This window comes from Equus quagga, chromosome 13 (genome assembly GCF_021613505.1).
Source record: "Equus quagga isolate Etosha38 chromosome 13, UCLA_HA_Equagga_1.0, whole genome shotgun sequence".
Lineage (NCBI taxonomy): Eukaryota > Metazoa > Chordata > Mammalia > Perissodactyla > Equidae > Equus > Equus quagga.
The window spans coordinates 37,073,232-37,090,970 of record NC_060279.1 but is presented as its reverse complement, the minus strand read 5'-3'; the positions used below and the strand labels follow the sequence as shown (position 1 = coordinate 37,090,970).

General features: G+C 49.0%; 1 protein-coding gene across 9 annotated transcripts in view; it reads right to left on the bottom strand.

Moving 5' to 3' along the window:
- The window catches only part of ARHGEF11 (Rho guanine nucleotide exchange factor 11), a 99,550-nt gene that overhangs the window by 13,691 nt on the left and 68,120 nt on the right, over positions 1 to 17,739 (bottom strand). For 5 of the 9 annotated variants that reach the window (XM_046681911.1, XM_046681918.1, XM_046681919.1 and 2 more), the window contains 12 exons: positions 17,578 to 17,715; positions 14,615 to 14,689; positions 14,293 to 14,394; positions 13,114 to 13,212; positions 11,773 to 11,815; positions 10,484 to 10,580; positions 10,184 to 10,306; positions 8,858 to 8,881; positions 7,529 to 7,673; positions 7,121 to 7,220; positions 6,315 to 6,344; positions 2,865 to 2,991 (listed from right to left, as the gene is read on the bottom strand). In XM_046681911.1, the coding sequence (XP_046537867.1) occupies positions 2,865 to 2,991; positions 6,315 to 6,344; positions 7,121 to 7,220; positions 7,529 to 7,673; positions 8,858 to 8,881; positions 10,184 to 10,306; positions 10,484 to 10,580; positions 11,773 to 11,815; positions 13,114 to 13,212; positions 14,293 to 14,394; positions 14,615 to 14,689; positions 17,578 to 17,715 (1,103 nt within the window). The remainder of the gene's footprint in view (positions 1 to 2,864; positions 2,992 to 6,314; positions 6,345 to 7,120; positions 7,221 to 7,528; positions 7,674 to 8,857; positions 8,882 to 10,183; positions 10,307 to 10,483; positions 10,581 to 11,772; positions 11,816 to 13,113; positions 13,213 to 14,292; positions 14,395 to 14,614; positions 14,690 to 17,577; positions 17,716 to 17,739) is intronic. The other 4 variants (XM_046681912.1, XM_046681920.1, XM_046681914.1 and 1 more) reach the window with 3 other exon arrangements.

Genomic DNA, 17,739 nt, shown 5'->3' with positions numbered 1-17,739 from the left:
CACCTGGGTGGCAGACACTTCTCAGCAACAAACCACTTTTGCTGCTCAATAAACTCCTCCCTCCCCAGCCTGGCTTGACGGACAGAGCCTTTCATCTTCCTCATAACGGATCAGGAAGGGATCCTAGCAGGAAGGTGAAATCTGGGGCTAACAATCAGACTCATGGTGTGTCCAGGTGCCAAAGACCCCAAGCCCCCATCAGGAAAGCTCTAGACGACGATCTGCATCAGGGACCTCAAGGTGCCCCCTCTGCGGCCCTGTGGCCATCTCATTGCCAATCCACCTTGCCCTCTGCTTTGAAACAGGTCAGCTGCTTGAGCTGTATCCCTCCTTTTACAAGATCTTCTCAGAGGGAAGTACAGTGACTATCTTCACACACTCATTCTAGCATTCTCCACACTATCAGAAAATTCTGTCTGCTGTTGGATTCCCACCCTTTACTTGTGACGTGATTTCTTCCATTCTCATCTTGATAACATCCTTCCTAAGCCTCCATTTCCCTTCTTGAGAGCAGACCAGCTTGGGAGGGTGCTTACTGACAGGCTGGAGCCTGCTGCCTGGCCTGCCATGCTTGGCTTCTGAGCGTCCCCAGGGCTTGATGAGATGCTGACGACCAGCTGGTGCTCTTCTTGAGTCCTGCAGTGCATCAGCCCCGAGACAGCTGGCATCTCTGACCCCTAGCTGCCCCAGGATGGTGCCTCTCCCCATGGCCCTGCTGGGCTGGTTCTTTGCTGACATTATTACTAATCTATATCCTGCTCTGCCTCCAGGACCACAGAAGACCTGGAGATGTCTGGAGAGCTCTTAATAGCACAGCAGGGTGCTGCAGCGAAGGCGCCAAATGGCATGGTCTCCATTCATCAAGTTTCTCCGGACACCAGAGGATCCAAATAGAGCTCCCTGTGTGGGGTCCAAGGGTTTGTCTGCATGGTCAGAAACCATACTGCCAGCTGATGCCCACTGAACTCACCCCCTGGAGTCTGTTACAACAATTCCAACCCACACTAACTCAAAACTCTTTTCACCAGTGCCCTTACTGGGTCATTTTAGCACACAACAAACCTCGTCCAGTGGGGTTACTGGGGCTACAACGCTAAGCACCGTCCTTCAGGCACCCAGAAGTAAGCAACGCTCCCACCAGGAAGTGAGACACATCACCTACCTCTGGCCAACAATTCCCAGAGTACTGCCTCCTAGAACTGGGGGCTTCTTATACCTGTTAAGTATCTATGATGACCTCTGACCCTCTGTGCTGCTTACACCATTTCTTCTAAGATTGCCAGTGAACTTACAATCATCAAATCCAGAGGCTTTTGCTGAGAGCAGATTCAGGATAAATGTCTTAGGGCAAATTTACCTGGCAACTTCAAGAATACAAGTTTGCAAATGGGCTGAAATATTTTCTCAAAATGTTGATATTATATCTTTTTTTTTTTTGAGGAAGATTAGCCCTGAGCTAACATCTGCTGCCAATCCTCCTCTTTTTGCTGAGGAAGACTGGCCTTGAGCTAACATCTGTGCCCATCTTCCTCTACTTTATACGTGGGACGCCTACCACAGCATGGCTTGCCAAGTGGTGTCATGTCTGCAACCGGGATCTGAACTGGCAAACCCTGGGCTGCCGAAGCAGAACATGTGAACTTAACCGCTGCGCCACCGGGCCGGCCTCTGATATTATATCTTATAATCACATCTATAAGATCATGCCTACCACAGCAATCCCATAATTTGTATGTTCAATTTAGCCAGTAATATTAGAACTCAACCTCTCACCCCAGTACAAATCTATTATTTATCTTTCTTCAATCTTTGTTAATTTTCACTATGTCAAAATCTTTTAATAAGTATTAAGCTTATAAAGGCTTACTATAAACAGAAAGGAGCAACCCAGCAAACGAGCGGAATGTCTGACTTATGGTTTGCTAATGAGTTATTTCAGAGGTAAAATGGTTTGACTATCCAGGCTGCTACATATTGACTTGCCTTTAGTCCACCTGTAGTGCCTGCCCTTAGTCCAGCTCAGTGGCTCAGATATGAATCTATATAAGAATTATTTTCATATATACAAGACGACATTTACTATACCTCAAGGGTTTCTTATGGAATTTGCAATGGTATTTCCAACTATACGCAATTTTCACTTTAAGTGCTGGTGGCAGAATTTTCGACATGACTTGATTGTTGTCATGCCACAGTCAAGACAAAGTCCAAGAGTGTGTTTCAATATCAGAGAAGGGTTCTCATTAGAACCTGACCAAAGATGGAGAGTGAGACATGCCACAGCCTCAACTCCCTATTTTCCTCTTAAAAAGGGAAGAGCAGTTTGTTTTGAAGTGATGAACTTTGAATCTCTCTGCTGAGGCGGACATCTGATGTCCAAGTTACATCGTCCGTCTTTAAAACCCCGGCAGAACCTTGTCTCTTGTTCTCTTCTTCATGGGTGGCACAGACCATCTTTGGCCTGACTTCCTTATTTCCCAGGCCTTCCCTTTGCCCCCCTCTAGGCTTCTCTATCCTTGGCATGTAGGGTTTCCTGATTAGCTGCTTTATAATGTAATCTAGCTCTTTCTTGGGATGGAGGATGCTAAGTAGCCAAGGGCTGAATCCAAAGGAAATTGTAAAAGCATGCGGTTACTGGGCTGGAGGGTTAGGGGCGCTGCTCTCCCCTCCAGTGGCCTAATCACTGACACACGTCTTCTTCTGAAGACACCAGGCGGGAAGGTTGGGGAAGGGGGTGAGTGTACTAGAGTGGGAGCCTTATGGGCTAATAAAGGGATAAAGTAGCTGGAACTAAACCCTATTTCCAAACCCAGGCTCTACTCCACTCAGTGGGCAGCTGGCCAGCCCCAACCAGCCACTGCTACCTGTCGCTCTCCAGCAGGTCCTCGGGAAAGCTTCCTGTTGAGAGTCGCTGCGTCCCAGGTTCTGGGGCATCATACTGCTGGTTGTTCTCGAAGTGCTGAATGATGTTCCTCACGTTGCCTGGTTTGACTGGAAGCAGAAAGATAATGAAGGACACTCTGCTTTCTGTTCAGGGACAATTTCTCAGGGCCCTCGCTCCCCTCTAGCCCAGAAGACAGAGTAATGAGCAAGCATGGATGAGAACAGCGTGGGGCTGAGAATCAGGAGACACGGTTCTAGTCCTGGCTCTTCCACTACCACGCAGCGTGGCCTGGGCGGTCACTCTACCTTTCTGGGTCTACTCTTCTCATACGCTAAAGAGGGTTTGAAAGTACATTTCAGTGGATACAGGCATACGTCGGAAATAGTGAACTGGGTTCAGTTCAATAAAATGACTCTCTCACTAAAACGAGTCTCACGAATTATTTGGTTTCCCAGTACACATAAAAGTTATGTTTATACTATACTGTATTCTATTAAGTGTGCAATACATAATGTCTAAAAAAACCAATGTACATATCTTAATCAAAAAATACTTTATTGCTAAAAAAATGCTAACCATCATCTGAGCCTTCAGTGAGTTGCTATCTTTTTGCTGGTGGAGGGTCTTGTAAAAAACACATTATCTGTGAAGTGCATTAAAGTGAGGTATGCCCGTATTTCTTTTGGCTTTCACATCCTTTATTACAATCACTCTTCTGCCTGAAAATTGTGACTAGGTGTTTCCCAAGAGCCACACACAGGTTAAAGAAAAAATAGCCAGGAGGACCGAAAACATAAGTACATGTAATTTGGCCATGTTGTCAAATTGTATCAAGCATTTTTCAAATGTGTATTATTTTTAGAGTTCATTATTTCTGTTTTTCCTTGACCCTTCTTTCTGCCCCTGCCCCCTCCCCCCACCACTTCTGATCTCCATCATTAAAGAATCACATCTTTTATTACCAGTGAGGGGGGGTCTTAGGAGGAACAGAGGAGGGATGTTGCTCTCTGGCATTCAGATTCTAGCCTTTTTTTTCAAAGCTAAGACGAAAGAGAGCTATTCTTGTTCAAAGAAGCAGAGAAGGCAGGTAAGAGAGTAAAATGGCACACGCAATGCCACGTGGAGACGCTGGAGAAGAACACGCAGGCCCGGGGCTCACGGCTGTCACCTGCAAAGTCAACCAGCTCAGCTCCAGGGCCAGTGATACTAGAACAGGAGTTGGGCTAGAAATGCTGCTCTCCCTGAGGCCAATGGGAAGGATAAGTGGGATTAGGGAGGCAAGATAAATACCCCAGGGGGCTAGGCCCTGATTCTAACCATACTAACCAGGGTTCCCTACATGCTTCAGAGACTCTGATATCTATATATACAAACTTACAAATCTCCCCATGTATCTAAACTTGAGTTTCATAAGAAAATTTCCAAGCCAGAGGGAGCAGAAAAAAATTTAGCTGGTCTCTTCAAAGCTTACAACTTCATATCCTGTAGGCAGGTAGCTAGGGTAATATTTTCCTAAAACTGCGTAACAGGTAGCTGTGGGTATGTATTAGGAGTAGGGGCCGTTACCATCACTCCCATTTTGAAGATTAGGGCCAGATCTGCCTGCCCCAGACTGAGAGTGCAGCTGGGCCTTGGGCAACTTCCAGAACCAGGGCCAGCGGTGCAGCCACTGCCCTGGGCCGCCCTGGCTGGGGGATGACGGGGGAGCCTGGGAACATCCTATAACAGAAAGCCAGGCTGAGTCCACTGTTTCCTCTCTCATGGGCCACTTGGAAAATGCCCAATTGTCCTCAGGATATAGTTACACTCTGTGATAAGAAAGAGGTGTAGCCCTGAGATCTGGTAAAACTGAATAACTCAGAGCAACAGGGGAAAAAATAGGTAGAAAGGAAGACATTTTTAAAAAGAGCAAAGTTTCACTGGTCGCCTTTGCTCTCCTTCCTCCATTCTCTGAATGACAATAAAACTACATAAAAGTAGATCAGATGTTACCAACAATCAGATACTTTCACTAATCAACAGGGGCAACAGTTGACCGTAAGTGGCAAAACTCTCACTATGGAGCTTTCTAGCTTTGGTGGGTGTTTGGTCTTTAGATACGGACACAGATTTGCGTGATGTCCTGGGAACTGAGAACACCAAATCAAGTCACGAAATCACAGCAGAAAGATCTGACTGAAAGAGATGGCGGACACACAGCATCCTTATCCTGCCCTTGGGATCAGCGACTCCGCCCTGGGCCTTCCTGTCCCCTCTCAGGCTGACACAAAGCAAGTGGCCTGGGCAGGGCTGCTAAGTCTCCCAGGGCTGCTCGCCTCCTGCCTTCCCCGGGCAGGGCGGACGCAGGGCCGATGGGAGGAAGAATCCATTAAGAACTAAGGGCCTGGGTTTCAAGGACATCCTTTTCTTTTTTCCACTGTTTTATAAACAGTTTTTCAATAATTCTTTATTTTCATTGTTTCAAATAGCATAATGTCTAGGAATTTAATAACTTTTAAAATAATTTCGAAGATCATTATTTTTAACTGCCGCTTTTACATAAAATGAATTCTAGCCACAGAATAATTTCCTGATTGAATCCCACTACTCTCTCTCTCCATAGATTTATCATAGAACCCAGAAAACATTAATCACTTAATTGAATGCATACGGACCTCACTGATGGGACATGAACTTGTCCCATTCTAGGCTCTAAGCTTCCTTGGGTTAATGTGTATTGAATATATATTTTAATACACAGATTCTAGAAGACATTAGGCACTCTAAAACACACTTATGGTCCTTTTTCACCTGCTGCAATTATACAGTGCTGACAGTTATGAGTTAAAAGAGACGAGGGTACTATGCTAAGGGGCTTAAGCAAAGTAGATGATATAAATAAAGATACCCCAAAGAAAAACTGTTAGAGACCTATCATTTACTAAAAACCCCACATAACCTCCAAAAATGAGGATTTTTATTATTATTTCAATTGAAAACAAAAATCTGAGGAACTTGTGCAGGACATTTCAATGTATGAGGGTTTCCTTCATTTATACAGAGCTCTACAGCGTGAGCCTCCGCCATAGAGAGGCAAGAGAATTAAAGAGAAAGGTCTTAGGCTGCGGAGCAATCTCACAGGGACTAGAAGGTGGGCCTCTGCTGAACCGCCAGGAAGGGCCCCCCCGGGGAGGAGCCCCGGCTCTTGGGGAGCCTGGGTTGGGCAGGTAGAGCCTCGCAGCCAGAGTGAGGGCAGAGCCTCATGGGCAAGGGTCTGTGTCACAGAGCAGCTCTGCAACAAGGAGGAACATATAAGAGAAATGGAGGGAGGAAAGAGGATCAGGATAGGAGGAGAAGATGGAGGAGAAAAGGAAAGAAGGGAGGACAGGATTTGGGCGATGGAAACTCAATGCTAATGCAAAGAAAAACCCAAAGAAAATGGTCCTTTTACCTTCCACAGGGGACAAGGGAATATGAAATGCTAAAAGAAAACAAACAAAAACAAAAGTAAACCATGAAAAGTCAAATTAATGTTTCACGAGTCAAAATAAAAATTACATCAAGCTGGAAAATGAAAGGCAGCGGCAAACATCAGGGCTGATCTAGTGGAGTCCCCGTCCTCCCCCTCCTCCCCCAAAGCAGCGATTTCAGAAAAGGCAGCAGGCCCACCCCACAGCCTTCACAGAGTCCCCAGACTAATACTGGGGTCTCAAGATACTGACTGGGAGGGCCAGCAGCAATTTCCAGACAAATGACACAACGCCGGGGAGAGATCAATGATAGGACCAAGGAGTTTGGGTTACTGATGGCATTAGGGGAACCTCTGGGTCCCAAACCGACCCTCTTTATGCCTAGTTCTGCTTAACAGTAACTCAAACTCCCTAACAAGGGCCCATAATTGCTCCCAGCACACAGGCCCTCAGGAGTACAGATGAATCCCACGGATGAAGGTGAAGGGGGCGTTTACCGTCAACAGGGCTATCCTGCCAGGGGGGAAATATCCCTCCGCATGGCTGTTCAGTAGCTACAACTGGCTCTGAGTTCCTGGACTAGGACCCACAGCCTCCAGGGCTCTGAGTAGTCACCTGTACCTTAGAGGTCCTGCACTGGCTGTGGCCAGGGGAGAATGCAGGAGCACCAAGAAGAAGCTGAGTCTGGGCCTGCGGCTCCCAGAAACACAGGAAGACCCTCGGCAACGTACCAGTCTGTGAAGGGGCTGAGGTCCCTGCCCAAGGCCGTTGCTCCCCAAATACTCACTGCTCTGGGATGAGCTTTTGGGCTTCCCGATGTACTTGAGGATGGGGTTTCGCTTCTTGTCCTCCAAGGCATCCTTTTCTTTCTTGGAATTGCTGCTCTGCTGAGACGAGAGACACTGCGGTTTAGAGAAGGTCCCATCATTCAGCCTTGGCCACTAATTACTCTGCCACTGCTCCCAAGACCGGCCCTAAACAAATAGCTGGAAAGCAGACTCATGCTTGTACCCGACCTAGCACATCTGCTCTGGGCTGGGTTTGGAGGGAGAGCTGCTCTGGTCTAGGGATTCTCACTGACTCCATGTCCCAAGGCAGCCGGATGAGCTAAATAACTGCAGAACGGCCTCCCCATTGGCCTCAGCGCAGACAACTGTACACCGAGAGAGGACGCTTTCTAGGGCAGCTCTGTCACCTTCTTTGTCTTTGGGAAGAAAGGCAGCCACTTGTCCTTGTCAGGAGCAGACTGGGCCTTTTCGGCTGTGCTGGCAGGGCGTGCCTCTCGAAGACGAATCCCAGCATGGCTCATGTAGGTATTGAGGGCGAAGTCCATGGGGGCACTGTGAGAGGGAGCCAGGTGTCGTGGATCTGAAAGCCGAGTTATGTCCCTGCCAGCTCGCGCAAGGGCCGGAACTCTGCTCCAAACAACCTCCTCACCATCGCCCAGAGGGGTGGCGAAGAGATAGTTATGGGGTCAGGGTATTCAGAGGAGGCCTGGAAGACTCCAAAGGGACAGCAGGCAGAAGGTGGCTGAAAGTCCTGGCTGGCATGACCCCTAGGAGAAACCATATTCTTTCCCTAAGCGGAACTCTTTCTAGTGAAAGGATGCTGGTCAGTGGAAGGACATGTCAGTTTCCTACAATCCAAGCAACCAAGCCACAGGCAGGCCTGGAGGACCGGTTGAGGCCCGCAGCTAATGTCCTCAGGCACACGTGGCGGGGCGGCAAAGGGAAAGGAGATGTGCCGATCTGCCTCTGCCAAGGTAGGCTGCCTTTGCCACCCTCCCACCCCCCAGCAGAAAGAGAAAGAGATGGGAAGGAGTTGTCAAGTAGCTTCCAGCTGCCACAAATGAAACTGTCCAGAGCTCTGTGTTAAAAAATTTCTTTGGCTCTCAATTCAGTAGACAGATTATCCACTTTGTGGATTCAATGCAGCAAATGCTTCAGCCCTAGCTTCCCTTTCCACTTAGACTTCCCAACCCATCTCCTCTCCCTTACTAAGTGTGTGCATGCTCAGGGAATGCATACTCATCCTGCAACACTGACTGCTAAGAAACAAAGACACGTATATAGGCTGCAAAAAAAAAAAAAAATCACAATACGTGCCCAGAGAGGAAACGTGTTGTTCCCTAGCTCGTCCCTGTAGGTGCTGCTAACACTGCCTGATTCTGTCACTGTCACTTCTTTGGGTGGTCTAAGAGAAAGAAGCAGGAAGGGAGATGCAAGGCTAATTTGGGTGGAGAAGAGGAGGCCAGGTCTGGGAATGTCGGGAACGATGGCAGCTTGGTGTCTTCACACTGAGGAGCAGACCCATGTCCCAGACAGTGATTCCTGAGGATCAGGAGCCTGGGCCTCACGACCCCGTTGTTATGGTCACACAGACACCTGGGAACTCAACTTGGAGAGACCATGGTCCTATGTGATCCTATGATGCTAGGGACTCGCCTGTGATTGGCAGAGATGGAAAGCACAGTAGCCAAACCCCATTCCTTCCCACCTTGAAATCACACCACAGACTCACTCACCTCCTGTCTTCCTCGTATTTGGACCTGGAACAAAAGAAAGAACAGATGACTCAGACTGCAAAGGCAGAGGCTCGTCCGCCTGTGCAGAGCCTGGGAGGAGGGCAAGTTCTTTCCTAGAGGAAGGGAGGGTTGGCGGAGAGAAGGGAGGAGTATGATAAAAGGCCAGACTTAGACTCTTGGTCTCAGCTCTGGAGCCAGCTTGGGGCTCAGGAGGTGAGGGTTCTCATTCCCTCGAGGGACTCAATTAGCACATAGCGATGATGATGATGATGATGATGCTGACGTCCTTCTAGCTAAAAGGAGGGGGAAAGTGGCACGGACAGCCTCTAGCTTGTACCGTTTCAGCTTCTGAAGTTATTATGGAGGAAGAGGCTCCTCCCTGTGTCCACCTAGAACTAAATTAGGAGGGTCAGGCTGACGCTGAGGCAGGAGGTGAGAGAACAGAGATAATACCTTGAGACCTCATTCAAAGACACCTATTTAAAAGAGGTAAATGGTAACAGTAACTAACGTGAGTATTTACCACAGGCCAGGCACTATTCTAAGCTATTTACATGTATAACTCATCTAATTCTCAAAATTACCCATGACTAGGTATTATATCTCCATTTCATGAGACTGAGGCTTCCCTGCTTTAAAATAGAAACCATTATAAAAGGGGCATCTGTACTGTCAACAATCTCACGTAATTCTGTGGTGCCTGTGACCTCAGAATAGGCTCACTCAGGTTCTGCCTCCATCCCTGGAGTGGTCGGGGGATTGCTGCCATCTGATCGCCAGGGGAACGAAGGCTCCGAGAGGTCCAGGGCTTGGCTGACGGTCGGAAGATTGTTTTCAAAGAACATGCCCTCCCTGCGTGATCTCATCTAGTCGCAGCTCCGGCCCAGACCTCTTATCAAACGCCAGATTCATATAAGCAGCTGCTTACTCAAATCCCAAATCAGTTTGATGTCTAAAAAAGATCTCGGATTTAACGTGTCCAAAACTGAGCCCCCTCGATTTTCTACCACAAAACTGCTCCACACACAGTTGTCCCTGTCTCAACGGATGGCACTTCTGGTGAGGAAGGGGAGCAGAAAGCTCACCACATTTCCAGAGCGCATGGTTCGTCAGAACCACCAAATTACGGTGGGCAGCCTCAGGCTCCGCACTCCCTTGAAACACCCCGCTGCCCTCAGCCTGAGAAATGCAGCGGGAGGGTGGGATTCTCTCCATCTTTCAGGGGAAGGAGAATCAGGCAAGAAGTGGAAGAGGGAGAGAGGTCCGGAAATAGACCCACAAAATACATCAGTATGTTCGGGGGGTAGGGTGGAACTGGAGACTCACAAAATATCTCCCAGGGCAGCCAGCTGCTTCTCGGCCACCTGACGCTCTCGGAGAGGGTCCCCATCCAGGTCCAGCAGGTCGTTTTCACCATATAGGCTGCCCAGCCCCAGAGTGCGCTTTGTTCTAAGTCAGAGGGACACGGAGAAAGAAACAATGTACACGACTGCTCGACAGATACCCAGAAGGAGTGAGCAAATATACAGACATAACCAGAGATACACACACACCACAGGGAAAACAAAAAGGGCGAGGAGGCAGAGGGACAGGGGAGAGAGAACAGGGGCCAGAGGCCTGGGCCACCTGTAGTCGTGTATCTGCTCCTGGATCTCTGGCAAGGCCGCCTCCTGAGCTTCACAGAGAACGCCGCGCATGTCCTCCCCGCTCCGCAGGCGCAAGTCTGAGGTGGGAGCCGCGAGAGACAGAAATGGGGAGGGATGTCAGGGAGGAGGTCGTGTCTGCCGAGAGTCTCAAAGCCTCTTAGGTCCCTGTGGCCCCGGGAGGGAAGGCTGGCTTTCTGCCCTCCTGTTAGCCAAAGGAAGCGGAGGCCTGGACCTACGAGGCCATTTCTGAATTCAGGACTGGAATCCCAAAGTCCAAGTCCCAAGGCAAAGACAAAACATTTTGGGGATGTTCTACGCTCCATTAAGTGAAGAAATAGTAAAGCCCTTCTCAGGGGACGTGTCCAGATGCTGCCCAGACAGAGCGCACCGCTCTGAGAGGCTCACTCTCCTCCTACGCGTCCAGGGCTGCTCCCAGGACTGAAAAAGGCAAGCACTTCACAGGAACGCCAACACCAGAAACGGGAAGGCCTCCCCTGTCCCTGTGTCCAGCTTCACATCTAGCCGAGGCCAAGCCCCTGGGGGCAGCTGGTTCCCACTCACCCTGCTTTTGAGCAAACTCTGTTCACCCTCTGGCCTGTGCCCATAAAGCACCTTTCCAAAGGCAGCTTTGAACTTCTGTCCTCTAGGAAGCTGCCTGTGACCTGCTTCTCAGGCTGACGTCCTTTATACTGCCTCCCTCCTCTCAGCTCTCCTACTTGTGATTTGAGAAGGAGAAGCAGGCAGAGCGACCACCTAGTGCACTGGGCTCTCACTCTGGACTAGCCGCTATCAGTATTAGTTAAGAAACTTACAAAAACAAAAAAACAAAACAAAAACATGCCGGAGGTCCTGACTCTGAAGGTGGGGTGGAGTGAGGCCCTGGTTTCTGTCCTTAAAAGAGTTCCCCAAGGAATTCTGATGGGCAGCCAGGCTTAGGGATCCCTCGAGTCCAATTTCCCCTTTGCACAGATGACCCAATTGGGCCCAGAAAGGTCATGTGGAAGGTTGGTAGAAATGAGCCCAGGTCTCCAAACCAAGTCGCCTCTTCCGTGACACGCTCCACCAGGCACAGTGAGCTCCCAGGCAGGGCCTGTCCCTTCTGTGCCTGTCCTTAAGCTACCAGGAGGAGTTCTGGAGGAACCGTCCCTAATTTCCCCTAGAGGACAGTGGCCCAAGGATGGGGACTCCATCCCCTCTGTCCTCTAGAGCTTCCTCAGGGCCCAGGACAACACAGGCACCAGGAGAAGACTGACCAATGAGCCAACTTACCAATTTCAGCCTGTAAGACCTCCGGGAGCTTCACTCTCAGAGGCTAAAAAACAGAAGAGCAAGGGCAGAAGTGGTGAGGTCCACACACCCCAGGGTACGAGGGAGACACCACTCAGGGCAAGGAGGGCTCTGGAACAGCACATTCTCCCCTTTTCCCTACATCTACCCAACTCTCCTCTCATCTCTCTCCAACCTGTATACCCGAATTCCAGGCTCGGGTTTTTGAGAAATGGAATCTGAGGCCACAGGGCAAGCTGGCACTATGTTCTGAGGGTGGCACATGCAGTTTTTCCACCCTTATTTCAAGAATATCAGGGTGAATGGAATGGGGATATTCCAAAAAGGGGATGGTGTTAATCTAGCAGCAAGGGAGAAATCTTTATTAGGCTATTTGATGGACTTCTTCTCCCCTTCAGTCCCAGGGGAAAAGTGGCCTTACATCACCAAGGACTGGGACTCTGTCCTCTGGAGCCTCCTGAGGGCCCAGGACAAGGCGAGCACCAAGAGGAGACTAACTGACTAACAAGCCCTCGTCCCAGAACTTGGTGAGCACAGCGCTCTGGCTTTTGCTTTGCGGGTACCTGCCCGCAGGATACTGGGACGGTTCCATAACAACCGCAGGGAACGACTGGCAGCTCTCACCTCCTTACTCAAGACCCATTTAAGGAAGCAAATAAAAAAATCTCGAGGAAAACCAGTTTATTTCCCAATCTCATTAGTTCCAGTAGCTTACTGCCAGATGAAGAAAGCCATTTTAGAATTAGTTTAGTTAGATCACATTAGAAAGTCTAGGATGGGAACTGTCCTCTGCAGGCAGACGTGGTGCCACCAGCGGGATCCCTGACACGTCCTTGGAAGGAACCGTGTCTGGATGCAGTGTTCAGCTGCCCGGGTTCTCTGGGGTTTCCTCCCTCTGAAGGCTGCCTTCAGGCAGTAACAGCAAGTCAGGCTGAGCTTCAGAAACCTGGGTCTCCTCTTGGCTCACTGATCTCAATCATCTGATGTCTCTGGGCCTCGGTTTCTTCGTCCCAGGGATGGGCAAGGCAGGGAGGGGTGGGGGAACCAGGGCATTGATCCAGGCAGAGTAATCAGGTTTTGGTGCAATCTCCTTCTCCAAACATTCAGAGAGGCATGTGCATTCTACCTCGCTGCATGTGGAACAGAAGAGGTACAAGGGGAGATCCAGCTTGAGACAGTAGAGCTGGGAACAGAGGCCAGGAACCCTAATCTCTCAGCCCAGACTTCTCTTTAAGAACTTGTCGCCATTCGGCCCGAGTATCTGCACCTCCGAGTGGCCCAAAGAGGACAGTAAAATTGTAATCCAATCTCTGCCCGCCTTACCGCATTTTTCTCTAGGAAAATGTTCCAGATGTCTTTTCCCAAGCTTCGGGAATCCTTGGGGTTTGTCTGCTGATAAACTTCTGCACACAAGTAGAAGAGCTAGGAGGAGAGAGAAAATGGGTTAGAGCCGTGGCACTCAATCAGGAGTGGTTCTTCCCCCCAGGGAACAACTGGCAGTGTGTGGAGACATTTTTGATGGTTACACCTGGAGACGTGCTACTTGCTTCTAGTGAGTGGAGCCCAGTGATGCAGTTACATATCCGACAGAGCACACGACAGCCCCCACAACAAAGAATTCCACAGCTCAAGGCGTCAGTGCTGAGGTTGACAAACCCTGGCTTAGAGTGTTCCAGAAGCCTACGGCAGAGAATCCCCCCTCCCCCTACTTCCAACAGAATCACTCCTCAACTCAGTAGCCTCTCCGCACTTGATATTTTGTGCCTGTGCTTGTTTATATGTCGTTGTCTAAGTGTTCGTGTTTTATTTCTCTTTGTGATGTGCCCGGTCTTCATTCAGGAATGCTTCTGAGACCCCAGCAATGGGGACTTACACACAGGAATTCAGTGAACACCTGCTGAGCAAATGGATGCGGATTCTGGCTTCTCATAGTGGCATCCCCAGAAAGAAAAAAAACCGGAGTCCACGCTTCGGGCAGGAAGGTTGCACTGGAGAACACAACATCAACCTCCCTCCCTCAGCCCCCTTCCTTTCTAAGCATGCAGCTGAGCAGGATGGGAGAAACTGGTAAGGCTGCAGGCTCCGAGCCCTGCCCCAGGGCACTCCGGCCTCCATCCCCTCACAATCCTTCAGGTGGAAGACACTTTATTGTCTTGCCCCTCTGCCAAGCTTTCTTGAGCCATTCTCTCAACTCCCCACAGTCAGTCTGTATCCACCTTCATTCAAAAAACTCTAGAAAGACCATTTTCTGCAAGCCGACCAAGAACGAACATTTTCCTGGCCTTGCTCTTCCTGCTCCTGCCTATGCTGTCGATGGAGACAGCAGTGAAGAATCGCTTCTGCCTAAGGTGCATCTTCTTTTCTATTTTGTCTCTGTCCTTGAGATGCCTGAAGGTGCCCATGGAGCTGACTTACAACATCTAGAAAGCAGAGACAGAGGCCAGAGATTCTCTTTGCCAGGCACAAGCAGGCACTGAATCAAGACTGACACTTCTGACTTACCAGTGGACCGGGGTCCGCTTGAGAGAAGATGTAACGTAGAAAAACCCCAAGATGAGCTGGCCGTGACTTAAGTTTCTCAAGATCCTGGAATATGATGTCACTCTGGAAGGCAGAACGACGAGAAGGGCTGGGGGGCACAGAGACCGGGTACAGCAGCACGGCCTGTTTCAGCTTAGCTCCCATGTTCTCTGCCTTCCAGGGTTTATAAGCTGTGGCTCCCTCCCCAAGCTCCCTCACAGCTGGTCCTAGTCAAGCTGCCTCTAGTCAAGAGCAGCTGGTACGACAGAAGAATGATGAAAGGAGAAAACCAGGAAACCGTTACCTCGTTGTTGAAATAACCGGGGTCATAATCTTCCTCTGGGCCAATAATTAAAGGCTTTGGGCTTTGATCTACACCCTGCGGGAGAGAGGCAAGTTGTAGAGAGGAGAGGTTAGAGGACGGGCGATGCAACCCCCTCACTGAAGTCTGTTTAGAAACGGCACGGCACTGACAAGGAAAGCCACACAGGTCTCGTGAACGTTAGCATCTCACTACCACCTCCAAATCTCAGAAAACAGAAAAAATGATTTCCACTCGCAGGAAGTCAACTGCATCTGGGTGGGGCAGAGCAGACTCAGGGCAGACTGGTCACATGGCATATGAAGATGGGAAGTGAGAGAAGTACTCTCTTCCTGTTTGCGAAAGACCAGGGAGGCAGTGTCAGCCAACAAAATAAGAACCTAGGGCTCCTGCCGGACTCTTGGGTTGGGGGCTTTCTCATCTCCTAAATAGCGATTTCCTACCCCAAACACATAACCTCCCAGTCTAACACAGTGCCATTCCACAGTTCCCGTGTGCCCAGTAAGCACCCGCAGCTTGGTGGTCTGTCAGAGGAGTGCCTAGGAGCCCACCTTTACCTCCTTGAGCACAAGGGGACGGAGCTGATCTTTCTCCAACACCGTTTTCATCATTTCTCTTGCCTGCTCAACAATCTGTGACAGATCCCCATTACCTTTCTAAAATCCAAACTTCTCAGCTTGGCTTTTCCTTCATTCCCCCTTATGCCAATTTTAATACAAACCTAACCCTAACTGCGCCATCCATTAGATATGACGAGAGATTTCATATTGTATAAACTTTTCAGATGCTTCACTGGACAAGCCTTTCTCCTGAAGGTTCCTTGTCAAAGCTTCTCCACCTCACATGCACTGGTTCCCCAACAAGGCCTCTCTGGAACCCACCTAGCTTACTCAGGCCTCTTTTTTCCCAGGCCTGTGATACCCTCCTGACCCACTTTCTCAAGGGGCTTTTCCTGACACTCCTCACTCCTCTTTGTTCTGCCGGATATTTGTAGACTCTATGCCCAGAATCACTGAGTCACAGAATGCATGAGACCCAGAAGGCATCTCAGAGATTGGAGTCTAGCACTCGTTTATAGACGAGAAAAGTGGGGCACTGAGTGACTGAATGGCACGCTCCAAGCTGTGGAGGCAGGCCTGATATGCTGTATTTGTATTTCTCAGACACATCCTGAGCATCCTCCTCTTCTGTAACACCCTATTCTCTGGATCCCTTGGGTCCAGGATCCCCAGGGAGTGTTGGATGATCACTTCTGGCTCTACCTGGCTCTCTGGTGAAACCTGAAAGCACTAGGTTTTTGCTTGTTTGGGAGGAGGGTTTGTTTTTTAAAGTCTTTAGAAATATACAGTTTTTTGGATTACAAAAGCCAAATATGCTTATTATAAAACAATCAAACGCTGCAGAATTAGGACAACAGAAAGTGAGAGTTCCCTGTGATTCGCTCCCTGTGCTGTTGACAGTTTCATGGCTGGTTTAGGGTTTCTTCCCATGTTCTTACTAACATAGATTATTATTAAGAAACTGGAACTATATTTGCTCTTTTCACTCAAAAATAGCAATTTAAATAGTTTTCAGAAGATGAACAAATTCAGAGGAGGAACAAAAGGACTACAAGACCAACGACTCCACAGCTGGCTCCTATCAGCCACCCAAAGGAAAACCTCCCTTAGAACAGGATGCGCACCGACCTCTGTCGGCAACCTGAACTTGGTCCTGCACAGCTACCGAGGCAGGGCAGGGGCAGTCAGAGAGTGCCAGGAGAGGAGCACCCCTGCGCCGGGGCTCAGGAAAACTAAGTTCTAGTCTGACGTGGCATTAACAGGCTGAGTGCTCAAACGGTCCCTTAGCCTTTCTCTGCCTCAGTTGTCTCCCTTACCAAACGAAGCTTCTAACGCCTACCTCCTTTCCTGATGGTGAGAACTAAATGAGATTTTTTGCTAAAGGAGCTAGCACAGCAGCTGGTGCACTAGCACATGTTAGATCCATTTCTCTGCCTTTCCCCCTCCAAGATCTAAAAGTACCAAAACGCTATCCTATGGGTAAAACTAGAGCATCAAATAGTATGTGATATTGGTTTTATTTAAGGTAATGGCAGATTTACTTTTTAAAAATAAATTTAAGTTTGAAAAAGTGCATTAAAGAAAAATAGTAAGTATCAACATATTTGGTACAAGGACATGGAAAAAAATCATTATGGTGTAGCAGATGAATTTTAAGAAACACTGTTTTACAAAACCAGGAGATGTCTTCTCAGTGTTGCTAACAGGTAGTGCCCCAGCTTCTGCCTGAACGATGACAGACAGTTCCCTGGCTCTCACGCCAGCCCGCTCCCCTGCCAGCCCAGACTCTTCACAAGCTTTTTGTGCTCAGCAACCCTGTCTTCCTGAAATCTCCCCGGACCTAGTTCCACCCTTGAAATTAGTGGCTTTCAAATCAGGTTCTGCAGAATCTCAGGGCTACAGGATGGAGCCCCTGAGGGTGGGGGAGGTTGATCGGGAAAGGTCCCAAGGTAGCTGAGCTTTTACTTGTTTGCTATATTAGGGTGCCAAATAACAATATATTGTTTAAAAAAAGGACTTTGCTAACGAAAGAGAAAACTGGAAATTAGTACTGTGGAGAAACACCGAACACATCTACGTCCTCTTCTATATAGGCGTTAAAAGAAAGACCAGCTCTCTGCTCCTTAGACACCCCTTCCTGCCACTGTATTTACTGACTCTTCACACAGGAACTGAGATAGGAAAAATCACTATAGTGGCAGCACATGAATTTTAAGAAGCACTTACTTTCCTGTGTCTATTGATACCATGTGCTTTCTTTACTATTTGTTCTCTAGGAAAGCGCCTATCTCAAAACAGGGGTGTAGTCTATTGAAGGCTACGTACTGGCAACACAATTCTGAAAAAAGGGAAGGGAGAACTGCAGGGCGGCTCCAGATCACTCACCTGGTCGCTGGTGGAGGGCACGGGTGCGTCCGAGCCCTGCCGCCTGTGGTGCTGGGCCGCCCTGGCGATGATCACAGGGGAGGTCCGGGGACTGTCTAGCCCAGGGTCTGACAGTACTGAGTTCCGATTCACCAATGACTAGAGGAACAGAGAATTCTGTGA